The sequence below is a fragment of the Adiantum capillus-veneris genome, chromosome 2, assembly GCF_014529385.1.
Source record: "Adiantum capillus-veneris isolate H3 chromosome 2, ASM1452938v2, whole genome shotgun sequence".
Taxonomy (NCBI): domain Eukaryota; kingdom Viridiplantae; phylum Streptophyta; class Polypodiopsida; order Polypodiales; family Pteridaceae; genus Adiantum; species Adiantum capillus-veneris.
In genome coordinates, this window is record NC_140932.1 from 160,912,484 (window position 1) to 160,925,334 (window position 12,851).

General features: G+C 47.2%; 1 protein-coding gene and 2 pseudogenes across 1 annotated transcript; all 3 read left to right on the forward strand.

Moving 5' to 3' along the window:
* The first annotated feature begins 394 nt into the window (after positions 1–394).
* On the forward strand, positions 395–939 carry LOC147463967 (uncharacterized; annotated as a pseudogene).
* Positions 940–1,238: 299 nt separating this feature from the next.
* LOC147463968 (uncharacterized) lies at positions 1,239–3,354 on the forward strand. The gene is made up of 2 exons (XM_086529843.1): positions 1,239–3,191; positions 3,307–3,354. The coding sequence occupies exons 1-2, from the start codon at positions 1,239–1,241 to the stop codon at positions 3,352–3,354; spliced, it is 2,001 nt and encodes a 666-aa protein (XP_086385969.1).
* A 3,028-nt stretch (positions 3,355–6,382) lies between these two features.
* On the forward strand, positions 6,383–6,927 carry LOC147463969 (uncharacterized; annotated as a pseudogene).
* The last annotated feature ends 5,924 nt before the right edge of the window (positions 6,928–12,851 follow it).

Here is a 12,851-nt window from a genome sequence, read left to right on the forward strand (position 1 = left end):
AGTAACCTTTGGGTGTGGCAGATTGGTTATCACAATTCTCTCTTAAATACACGGTCTTAAGTTCAAGACTTGTCAAATAGAGCTTTGAGATCTCTTCATGTGTTTCTCTGACATAAAAAAATTCTCTCTCTCTCTCTCTCTCTCTCTCTCTCTCACACACACACACACACACACACACACACACAGAGGCATTCAAGTTGTTGGTTACCCTTTCTATCTCCCTCCATCAATCTTTATCTTCATATGGGCAATTGTAGGCTCATAGGGAGATGTAATTGTGTGTGTGTGTGTGTGTGAACGCACAAGTGAGAAGAGTGGATTGTGTTGGGATCCTCGTGAGAGGGAACTTTTTCCACGCGCGCCGGCGGTCCCTCCTTGCCACTAGCGCCCCCACATGGGCTGTCCCTCATGCGGCCCGGCGGTCCACGTTCCCATTTCTAACCTAACTCCCGCTAACCTAACTTCTCACCGTGGACGGCACTTGAGGGGGACCGAGGCCCGTTTGGTGAATTGCCCCTCTCCGCGGCCATGCTCCCCGCGGGCCGATATGACGATTCGTGGACCCGTCGCTCCTGTGGACAAAACATGACTCCGGGAGCCCCCGAAAGACTCTATGCAAGTAAGAGCCCCGCTTGGGCCGTGGCCGGGTCCCCGGGGGTCCCGTGGTCCAAAACGGCCCGGGACGCAACCGCGGGGCCGTTTCGGCATTTTGATCAGATTTTGGAACCGCGGCTCCTGGAAGGGACCAACGGTGACTCCTTGAGAGGGATTTCTACCTCAAGGCCATGGGGCTTGGGTGGTTTGCCTGAGCGCCCCGAATTAAAGGACTTATATGGGAGTAGTACTCCACTCTTGGTGAACCGTGCGCATCCTGCCGGGGTAGCCAAGAGGGGGCCGGTTGTTCAACCGGAGCCGGGGTGGCAGTCCTCACGTCCATAAAACCATTTACCCATTCTAGGTTGGAGTTAGGTTAACCCAGTCTTCAGAGGCGCTGGAGAGGCCTCCGTCCCTTTTGTAATCAACTTTCTGAATCAATACAAAGCGCCCATCACGGGCTTGTTTCTACAATCTTGTCTCGCGCGTCCCTTTGAAATACTTGCTCAACGTGTTGTGAAGTCGGCTAACTTGTGTTCAGGTGAAGGATCGGCGAACGCGCGCGGCCCCTAAGTTCCATTTACGGGCCGCTCTTCAGGGTCCCGTAACACTTGGTATCAAAGCTAGAAACTCAAAGCTGGTCTATGCCTAACAGAGGGGGGCAAAGACCCGCCGAAAGTGACTCCAGCAGCACCCCCCTACCCGCCGCAAGATTAGAAGAAATCGCAGCGGACGGTGTAATTGACTCTTGGGAGTATTCCAGGTGGATACGTTCTCAAGGGAGACTACAACGCCTAGACCCTATCAGCGAATCCGGGCCAGAGTTTGAGTCCGCGCCTTCGTCACCCAACAAAATGAGTCACGCAGATGGAGACTCATTTCATGGGGAGAGGAACGACCCTCCCCGCAATGACAGAATGGAAAGGTGGGAGGCTATACTAGAGTCTCAAGCCGCGCTGGTTCAACAGCTCGTACAGGTAAGTCTGCTGAATGCTCAGAATGCCACAGTAGACAAAGGAAAAGGGCCGGCAAGCACGTCAGGAGCTCCCGCGAGTGGGAGTGATGGGATGGGGAGTTTCAAGCCTATCAAACCCACTCCCTACTCGGTCCAACGGGACTCAATGATACTGGAGAAATGGATCCGCGACACAGAGAGTTTCTGCCGCACAAGCAAAATGGAAGAACACTTATGGACATCCGTGGTGTCTCATTTCTTAGCAGAGGACGCTTACAGTTGGTTCCTCCTAGAAGAGAGGAAAAACCCCTACATGTCGTGGACCCGCCTCAAGGCTGAGATGCGGGACTACTTCGTTCCGAAGAATGAAGACTTCAGACACTTAGACGAATGGAGGGCCATCATCCAAGGCGAAAGCAAGCTGCAGGAGTATGTGTCCAAATACAGGCAGTCCATGCTGAAAGTGGAACAGATGACTTGGGAGAGAGTGAGACTCCATGGTTTCCTCTATGGGCTCAAAGACTGGGCCCGTAGGGAGATTGAAAAGCAGAATCCGGTCGACTACATGGCAGCGCTGGCCATGGCAGAAAGGCTAGTGGACTCCGACTTGCGCCGAAAGGGGGCCACCAACGCAAAGTCTGGGGGAAGTGGGAATACCCCTTCCAACTCGAACAAAAATCAGTCTTCAGCTGGGCCTCAAAGGAGTGAGCCCGCAGGCAGTTTGTCAAACCAGCCCCGACTGTACGGGAATTTTTGCAATAATGCGCCAAGCAGCTACAGCGGCTCGTCGAGTAGTAGGAACTTCTCGGTGAACCAGTCTGGAGGGGCCCCTCAACGGACGCTGCCTTGGAGGGCGAATCCTTCCCGCCCATGCCGTAACTGTGGGGGTCCTCACTGGGATAATGATTGTCACAAAGCTAGCTCTCAGTCTCGAGCTCACTCCGCTTGGGCCAATGAGACCAACGCTGACAGGACAGGATCTTCACAAGTGCAGATCACTGAGATCACGGAGCAAGAGTCTGAAAGTGGAAACAAAGAGTCTACCGAAGGGACGGTCCGTGTAGGAGCCATCAAAGCTTCTCTACACTGCCTGGCAGCTCGTATCAAACCGATCCCAAATATGTATGTCAAGACGGTGATCAACGGGCAGTCACAATTGGCGATGCTCGACTCGGGAGCGAGTCACAACTTCATCTCACCATCATGTGCCAAACGCTTGGGAGTAAAGACCTGCAAACCCAGAGGAGGACGAAGCATCTCAGTAGGCTTCGTACAAGGCGAAGACTCGAACACCGCGATGGCTTACGACGTGGCGGTCCAAGTAGGTGAATGGCGAGCCAAAGTGGACTTCATCGTCGTACCCATGGATTCCTACGACATGATGTTTGGCCTGGCCTGGTATGACTCCTACGTGATGGGGTTGTATGCCAAGGGCATGAATCAACTGATGCTGGACATGAATGGTAAGGAGGTGATTGTCCCGATCATCCGACCTATGGACACGCCTCCTGCCCGCAAGACTACTCAAGAAAAAGCTCCGCCTAAGCCACAACCTTACGTGCCACCTCAAGCCCGAGGGCAGGTGAACGCAGCTCAAACTAAGACACCAACGCCGACGAAAACGGAAAAAGGGAAGACTCGAGTTAGCTGGGATGACCTAGTCCCAGACTCAATGTGGATCTCACCAAAGCAAGCAGAGAAGGCTCTCAAACAAGGGGCCCAGGTTCACTGTTGTGTGATGAAAGTAACACTAGCAGAGTCAGACGAAGAGTGCACTATCGGGGATAGTTGCATCATCAAGGTGATTGAAGAATTTAAGGACGTAGTACCGCCGCAGCTTCCAGCTGGGCTCCCACCTAAGCGTGCAGTGGACCACAAGATCGATCTAGTGCCTGGCCATTCACCGCCAGCCCGTCCACCCTATCGAATGGATGCCACACAACTACAGGAACTGAAGAAGCAACTAGGAGAACTACTTGAAGCAGGTTTTATCAGGCCCAGCAAGTCCCCTTACGGGGCCCCGGTGCTTTTTGTCACAAAGAAGGACGGCTCATCCAGGCTCTGCGTCAACTACAGAGCCCTGAATAAAATAACCATCCGGAACAGGTACCCTCTGCCGCACATGGATGACCTAACAGACAGGTTGGCAGGGGCAAAATATTCCACTAAGGTCGATCTGCGATCAGGATACCACCAGATTCGGATCGTAGATGAAGATGTGCACAAGACAGCTTTCAGGTCACGGTATGGAGCTCACGAATGGCTAGTGCTTCCCTTTGGCCTCACCAATGGAGTAGCTACCTTCTCAGCTGGAATGGATACAGATTTCGGCGACATGCTGGATGAATTCCTCATTGTGTACCTGGATGACCTGCTAATCTACAGCAAAAATTTTGAAGAGCACGTAGAGCATGTGCGCCAGGTGCTCCGCAGACTCAGAGAATGCAAGTGGTACGCAAAATTGGAAAAGTGCGTCTTCGCAGTACAGGAAGTGGAATTCTTGGGCTTCCTGGTCACTGCAGATGGAATTCGTGTGGATCCTAAAAAGATTGAGGCCGTGGTGAACTGGCCTGCCCCCCGAACAGTTACACAGGTACGCGAGTTCGTGGGTTTCACTCAGTATTGCCGAAAGTCCATCAAATATTTTTCGAAGATCATGGCCCCCATAACAGACACCCCAACGAGCTTTTGAGCACATCAAACAAGTAATGTGTTCCCTACCGGTACTTAAGCTCCCAGAATTCGACAAGCCATTCGAAATTCACACCGATGACTCACGCATCGCACTGGGAGGGGTACTAATGCAAGCTGAAAGACCAGTAGCCTACATTTCGAAGAAGTTTACAGACCCACAGAAGAGATGGGCTACACACGAGCAGGAGATGTATGCAGTGGTATACTGTCTTGACCAATGGCGTCACTACGTATTGGACAAGCACACTAAAGTATACACAGATAATGTTTCCCTGAAGTATTTCCAGACCCAACCTAAGCTCTCTCACAAACAGAGTCGGTGGCAAGATCAGCTAGCAGAATATGACATAGAAATCATCCACAAGCCGGGCAAGCAGAATGCAATGCCAGACGCTCTCAGTCGCATGCCCGAGGTTAATGCAGTTAGCGTAATAAGCAGTGATGAAGTCCTGGATCAGATTCGCGAGGCCAGTAAGACAGACCCCGCAGTATTACAGATGATGCAGAGTTGGCGACAAGGAAAGACTTCCGTGGGGCTGTTCGACTTGCGGGATGGGCTATGGTATGCTCATAACCGCGTGTATGTACCAGATGATCCTACACTCAAGGCAAAACTGCTCTGGGAAACCCACGACAGCAAAGTTGCAGGACACGGTGGGCAAAAGAGATCCTTTGACAGGTTAAGCCGTCACTTTTTCTGGCCAAAGATGCAGGAAGATGTGGTGGAATATGTAAGAACTTGCCCGACATGCCAGCTAGTCAAGGCACAGCGAATAAAGCCGGCAGGGCTTTTGATGTCTATGCCTACACCATCTCGCCCCTGGGATGTGATAAGCATGGACTTCATTGTCGACTTACCCGAAAGCCACGGATTCACTACCATCTTCGTGATCGTGGACTACTTTTCAAAGCAGGCGCACTTCATTCCCGCAAAGCCGCCCCTTACAGCCTACCAGACGGCGCGGCTTTTCTTCAAGCATGTCTTCAAGAATCACGGACTTCCACTGGCCATTGTTTCGGATCGCGATGGGCGATTCTTAAGCGACATGTGGCGGGAGTTATTCAAGCTCCTAGGCACACAGCTCAGGTTTTCTTCAGCATATCACCCCCAAACAGATGGGCAGACCGAGCGAATCAATCAAGGCATCGAAGATTACATCCGTTGCTATGTCCAAGTAGATCAAAAGGATTGGGTAGATTTTCTGGAAGTCCTTGAGTTTCAGTACAATAGCAGTGTGCACTCGGGGACAGGATACACCCCATTTGAACTAGCTACAGGAAAAGAGGTGATTACGCCCATGGCACTTGCTTCGGGCACTATGCATGCAGAAGATCAGGATGCTGAGCAGTTTTTAACGGCTTGGCAGAAACGTTTGGATGTAGCCAGAAAGCACTTGATGAAGTACAAAGATAAGTATGTAGCCAGACATAACAAAAAAGCACGAACAGAGTTCTTTCAGAAGGGTGACTTGGTGCTGGTGAGTGCCCAGAACATCAACCTTCCCGAAAACTTAACACCCAAATTCAACCACTGCTTCTATGGTCCATACCGGGTACTGCAAGATTTCAACAACGTCTCCTACAAGCTGGAGCTACCTTCCAACGTCAAGATACACAATGTTTTTCACATCAGCCTACTCAAACGATTTCAGGTTGATGGGAAATACGGCCGTCATGTACCTCTACTAGACAAAGGAGTAAACCCCTTTGAGCCAGAAATTATCATCAAACACCGTTTCAGGCGCAACACCCTAGAGTTCTATGTCAAGTGGAGAGGGCGGCCAATGTCAGATTGCACTTGGGTGCCAGAAGATAGAGTCGTTGCAATGGATAAGCAGTTGTTGCTTCGGTACTACAGGATTCCGGACCTCAAACACATGCCTAGGGCATAGTGACCACAACCATGTACAGCAGTAGTATAGGATGCAGTAGTTTGTCAGCACAGTTATGCTCAATTTTTCAGCAGAATAAAGATGCGTTATGCGACAATTATGCGATGTATGCACTATGTGGTCAGATGCTTTACAATCTTGACGAGGACGTCAAGTTCCTTGAGGGGGGGGAGAATGTTGGGATCCTCGTGAGAGGGAACTTTTTCCACGCGCGCCGGCGGTCCCTCCTTGCCACTAGCGCCCCCACATGGGCTGTCCCTCATGCGGCCCGGCGGTCCACGTTCCCATTTCTAACCTAACTCCCGCTAACCTAACTTCTCACCGTGGACGGCACTTGAGGGGGACCGAGGCCCGTTTGGTGAATTGCCCCTCTCCGCGGCCATGCTCCCCGCGGGCCAATATGACGATTCGTGGACCCGTCGCTCCTGTGGACAAAACATGACTCCGGGAGCCCCCGAAAGACTCTATGCAAGTAAGAGCCCCGCTTGGGCCGTGGCCGGGTCCCCGGGGGTCCCGTGGTCCAAAACGGCCCGGGACACAACTGCGGGGCCGTTTCGGTATTTTGATCAGATTTTGGAACCGCGGCTCCTGGAAGGGACCGACGGTGACTCCTTGAGAGGGATTTCTACCTCAAGGCCATGGGGCTTGGGTGGTTTGCCTGAGCGCCCCGAATTAAAGGACTTATATGGGAGTAGTACTCCACTCTTGGTGAACCGTGCGCATCCTGCCGGGGTAGCCAAGAGGGGGCCGGTTGTTCAACCGGAGCCGGGGTGGCAGTCCTCACGTCCATAAAACCATTTACCCATTCTAGGTTGGAGTTAGGTTAACCCAGTCTTCAGAGGCGCTGGAGAGGCCTCCGTCCCTTTTGTAATCAACTTTCTGAATCAATACAAAGCGCCCGTCACGGGCTTGTTTCTACAATCTTGTCTCGCGCGTCCCTTTGAAATACTTGCTCAACTTGTTGTGAAGTCGGCTAACTTGTGTTCAGGTGAAGGATTGGCGAACGTGCGCGGCCCCTAAGTTCCATTTACGGGCCGCTCTTCAGGGTCCCGTAACAGATTGTAGTATCTATAATCACTCCATAACGATGAAAATTCTCTCTCTCTCTCTCTCTCTCTCTCTCTCTCGCTAACACACACATATATGCACACACACACACACACACACACAATTCCCTCTTAAGTACCATGTTTGAAGTTCAAGAGATTTGAGGTCTCTTGATGTGTTCCTTTGACATTAAAACCTCTCTCTCTCTCTCTCTCTCTCTCTCTCTCTCTCTCTCTCCATTGCATGATGCATAGAAGCATTAAGCGCTCAGATTTCTTTAAGCTCTTTAAGATGAAATATCAAAGTAGAGTCACCCGTCAAATTTGAGGGCTTGATTTTCTTTGTGGTCTTCAATAGGAAAAGTAGAGTCTCACTTTAAATGACACATGGATGCCTCCAGGGATCATCTCTCTCTCTCTCTCTCTCTCTCTCTCTCTCTCTCACACACACACACACACACACACACACACACCAGTATCCCATGGGAGGTTGTAACAGATTTTTAATAGGTGTACCCATCGTTTCTTGGCATAGCATGTCCTCGAGGTGGTGAGAGAGTGATCATCGATATACTGGAAATTCAACTTTTCTATGTCTATTATACTCTTCCATTTTGGGACTATTTGAGATTCCCAATGTTTGCAATAAGCCAAGGTTTAGTGTATTTTCACCACTAAAATTGTAAATTTCTGGCTAGATTTCAAGCAAAATTTTGTAAGTTTTAGTGTAAATATCCTCAATTCTTTAAATTTCAACTTAAAACTCAAAAGATTTTTATCGTGCAAATTTTTTATATAAGATTTTCTTAATTAAAAATTTATTTTTTGGTAGGTCCTATTCAAGACCTCTCTCTCTCTCTCTCTCTCTCTCTCACACACACACACACACACACACACACACACACACACACACACACACACACACGTGCATGCACCAAATCAACTCCGAGACCATTCGACTATGTCCCTTTGCACAAAGCTACAATGTGCAATGTGCACATTCTCCGGGGTAGAAGGACAATTATACATGGAGGTGCCAAGTGCGAGATTTTACTTCAATGTTATACAATGCCTGAAATCTTTGAAATTTCTACATTTTTTGAAGCTCATGTATAAATTTCAAGGCTACGAGTGCATTTGTATAGAAAGGAAAAGGGAGTTATTTATCCTCCGGGCACAATCAAATGGGATGGATGGTGGGGGTCATTCAAATCATCAAATTCAAATTGTTGAGTAAATTTAGTGCGAAAAGGTAAATTTGGGCCAGCAAGTTAATTCGAGGAAGTTGAGATTGTCTCGCACCTCGCACGTCAAACCCATGACTTGCCATGTTCAAGGCATGGACTCTAACCACCACGTCTGCATGCTTTTACTAAAGATCATGGTACTCCAATGCATTACATTGTAAGTGCAGGCTGATTTGTAAATTCGTGTGTCGATCGCATGGTCTACAATGCATGCATATCATGATCCGTCACCTCGACCCTTGATCCCATTTGAGCATGCACATGCATGTAGTGCTTTGCATTCTTTATGGCCTTCAAGATGCAAAGTAGAGTAACCCTTTACAAAAGTAGAAGTAGTCACCCTTCAAATTTAAAAGTTGCAGTCGGTGTTCGAGAAAAGTGTGTCTTAGATTCGCCTTGAGCGAGCTGAAAACTCAAAACAATTTGTTGAAGGGAAAGGGAAAAGAAAAACATTCGCTTGAATAATTTAAGAAAATAAAGGTGCATTGTAAAAAATACCGATGATTTTAGAAAACTTCCTCTTTGAATCTACCCTAAAGAAAATTTTGTATGTTTGTGAAATTGACTTTTCCCAACATAACACTGGGCTGGGGTGAAACTCCATGGCCTTGTCATAGATAAAGTACTAAGCTTTTTGACTATAAATAATATAGATATAGATGAAGTACTTTGCCATTTGTTTGACTTATTGACATAACTCAAGAACTCAAAACTAAAACTATTCCTTTTCATTTTCTACCATCATAGTTATTAGTACTTACCACCTACCCTTCATTTTTGCATTTCAAACCAAAAAGTTATTGAAAGGCTTTCTTTGAAATGGATCAGAGTATACTTACCACCTACGCTTCACTTTTGCATTTCAAACTTATGTTTTGAAAGGTTTTCTTTGAAATGAACCAGAGTGTGACATGTGGATGCCCTCCTCTTTCTAGAAAATTTTAAGCTGCATTATATATAGTACTAGTATGTGACCCGCGCATTGCTGTGGCTACATGTATGTCAATTGAAGCAACCATTGTTCTCCTTCCCTTCACAGGGAGGGAAAATGCTTATGATTCTCATGTGAGATTTTATAGCTCTTTAATACACTTGTGCATCAACCACCACTATAACTACTTTATAGATGACAATGTATGACAACACACAAGGTCTAAGTGCCCTTCACATTCACATCAACCAAGCACAAATCTATCTTTTGGATCAACACTATGTCTACCTTTTCGAGTGTAAGGTCGAACAACTAATGAAGTGTAGTTACTCTCCACATTCTTGTGGATTGACCAATGACAAATCTACTTCTAGTTGGTCATGCCAAGCTCCAACATACTCCTCCTAATCATGGCAAGTTTGTCGATCCCCTCCTTCTCTCTATCTATATGTGTGTGTGTGTGTGTGTGTGTGTGTGTGTGTGTTGAGTTCAATAATTATCAGGTCAATTTGAGGTCTCTTGGGAATGAATTAAGTAATGGGCTGCTCCCTTCGCATGATGTCTTGTCTTAACATCCTATGTTTCTCTCTAAGGTGGCAGTGAATTTGCAATTAGGCTAGAGACTGTCCTCCCCACACAATTGATGTGGGACCCTGATGAGTGGTAGTGGCCCTCTAAATAGAATAATAGAGAGATGGTATCCTTCTTTGGATAGTGTTTACATTGAATGACAATTCTTTAGATGCATTAGCATCCCCTCTCACCATCCTTACCAATCAAAGCATTGGTCATGATAACAACTCTCCCATGCTTCTCTCGTGCAGTTTTGGTCTTGCATTTGGGGTATCACAGTCAACTAAGTCATCAACTGCTATTTGCTGGCACTTAGGATGCATGTACCAACCATGACCCAACATGCCAACATTACAACACATAGTAGTAGAAGAAACTTTGCCATTGGTATGCACAACTGATTTGGTGAGTAGTGTGTCGTTTGCTTCTCAAAGGCACTATTCATGATGGGTATGTGACCTGGAGGTGACTGCATGGCTATAGCAACTTTGTCTCTATATGTGGGTAAATTTCAAAATTTACAGGTTGGATTGCACTCAATCTAGCTAGCATGTACACTTGCATCTACCAAGACTCGTCACATGGATGTTGAGGTCTCTTGCAATTGACCATAAGCATGTTAGTAATATAAGATGCATATTGTTTTTTTGTGTACATTTGGGCACCATTGGCACCTTTAAATGTGAGGACAAAAGTTCACTCAATCATTTCTCTTTGCAAGAGTTTTGGGCATCATCCTAAAAGAAAGGGCCTGTTGCAAAACGCACACACACACACACACACACATGCATGTTCTTCGAGAGAGAGCAGAATGTATTCAACCATTCACATGCTTGCCATTACCCATATTTTATACCATAGCAGCCATTTGGCTTAGCTTAAATGTGAGGGAGAGCATTGAGGCACTTAGTCTTCAAGCATGTTACATGTTGTACTCGGTCCCATAGGTCAATCTGACCTTTAAGGATGATCTCTCTCTCTCTCAGGTTAACCTTTAAGGTCACTGTGTCCCCCTCTCCTTGTATAAGTATGTAAGCATGCAAGACCTTGAGTTCAAGAATCAACATTCATCGGCTAAAAATTTTAGGGGTCTTGTGATCTTCTTCTTCTTCTTCTTCTTCTCTCTCTCTCTCTCTCTCTCTCTCTCTCTCTCTCTCTCTCTCTCTCTCAGGCTGCATGTCTAGTTTGTAATATTAAAATGAAGCATGTGAGAGGTGAAGAGCCTGGTTGTGTGTACCAATGAGCCTGCTTTTCGTCTGCTCACGAGCCGGCTCTTCTCTTTCTACCTATCTAATCGTGGTAGTCAAGAGCCTCGAAACGGGCATAGCCTTTCACATGGTTGACTTTTGAGGCCCTGCTGGTTAGCAAGAACCTGCTCAAGATCTGTCTCATCACTCAGCCAAATCCAACATTTATCTTCAAAAAGACACTGGTTTTCTTGACTTGCAAACAAAGCTGGAAGGCTATTTAGCCTTGCCAAAGTGACCAGGCTCTAAATGTAGGCAGTTCTACAATGGAGGCACATGCATGGAGGTAGCCCTAAAATAAGAGATTGGAGTCATCATTTCTAGGGGGAGGTAAAGGGCCCACATTAGGTATGCAACACCAAGGAGGATCCAAATGAGCAAAGGATTGCTAATTTGAAGACCAAGGCCAATACCCTCGACTCGCAATGATCATCCTCCAATGCAATCACATCAGTGTTCTGGAAAAATCTTTTTTTCAAACATACAAAATTGCTTTCTTTTAATTTTCCAAGAGGAAATTTAGAAAATTAGGTTTATTTTGCAGGTCTTTACACTATTTTTCTCTACTTTGGGGCGGGATTTCTCCTTTTCCCCTTGCCCTCAACCCGCATTTTTGAAATTGAAAACGGCATGATATTAAGCTGAGACACCTTTTTCTCAAACACTGAATGGAAGACCGCCTTGCATGACAGTTGCCGTGAGTAGGCAATGCCACTTGTCTCCTTGCAGAACCCCTTTTTTCTTGCCTATGTCAAGAGTTTGAGATGTGAAAACTTGGGAAAGCTAAAAAGATTGAATGGTCTTGTTGGAGCTCTCAACATTGTAGCATCCACACTGATTGGCCAAAAAAAGACGAAGAAATTGTGGAGACGGATGTGGGACTCTCCTCTCTCTCTCTCTCTCTCTCTCTCTCTCTCTCTCTCTCTCGTGGTGTGGAGGGCTGCAAGCAAAAATGGAGCTCGTCAGGAAGGGTGGCGGACATACAGCGGGAGAGGAGTAGGTGGCTCAACAAGCGCTTGTGGCGAGTGGGACAAAGTCTTGGCATCCTGGCCAACAGGGGATTGAGGTTGTATAAAGGTGTGGGGCTCGTGGCAGATCAGTTGTTGGCAGCCACAACTGTTGATAGAGGAGACTATATGAGGCCTCTTGCGGCAACATTTGAGAATTTGTGCATGAAGTAAGTGTTGGGTTGTGTTCATGATCGAGTTTTGGGGAAGGGGGGCATTTTTTATCAAACGCCAAGGCCAATCAATGGCATTCTCTCTCTTTCTCTCTCTCTCTCTCTCTTTCGAACAGAAATAGACACACACACTCCTCAACAGGACTAAATGGAGTTGGCCCTCTCTCTCTCTCTCTCTCTCTCTCTCTCTCTCTCACTCACACACACACACACACACACACACACACACACACACACACACACACAGTTGTAGTAAATAAGGAAGAGGTCTCTCTTTAAGACCTTCGACACACACGATGATGCCGTAGAAAATGAAACTTGATCTCTCTCTCTCAGACCTACGTTGTGTCGCATTCTCTCTCTCTCTCTCTCGCGTATACGCGCGCATATACACACACATTTGAGACGGACCAACTTGTCGATGTATGGTACAACTCGTTGCTTGTTATTTTCCCAAGGTGTGAAGTAGAGCCACTTTTTACAAAAACAAAA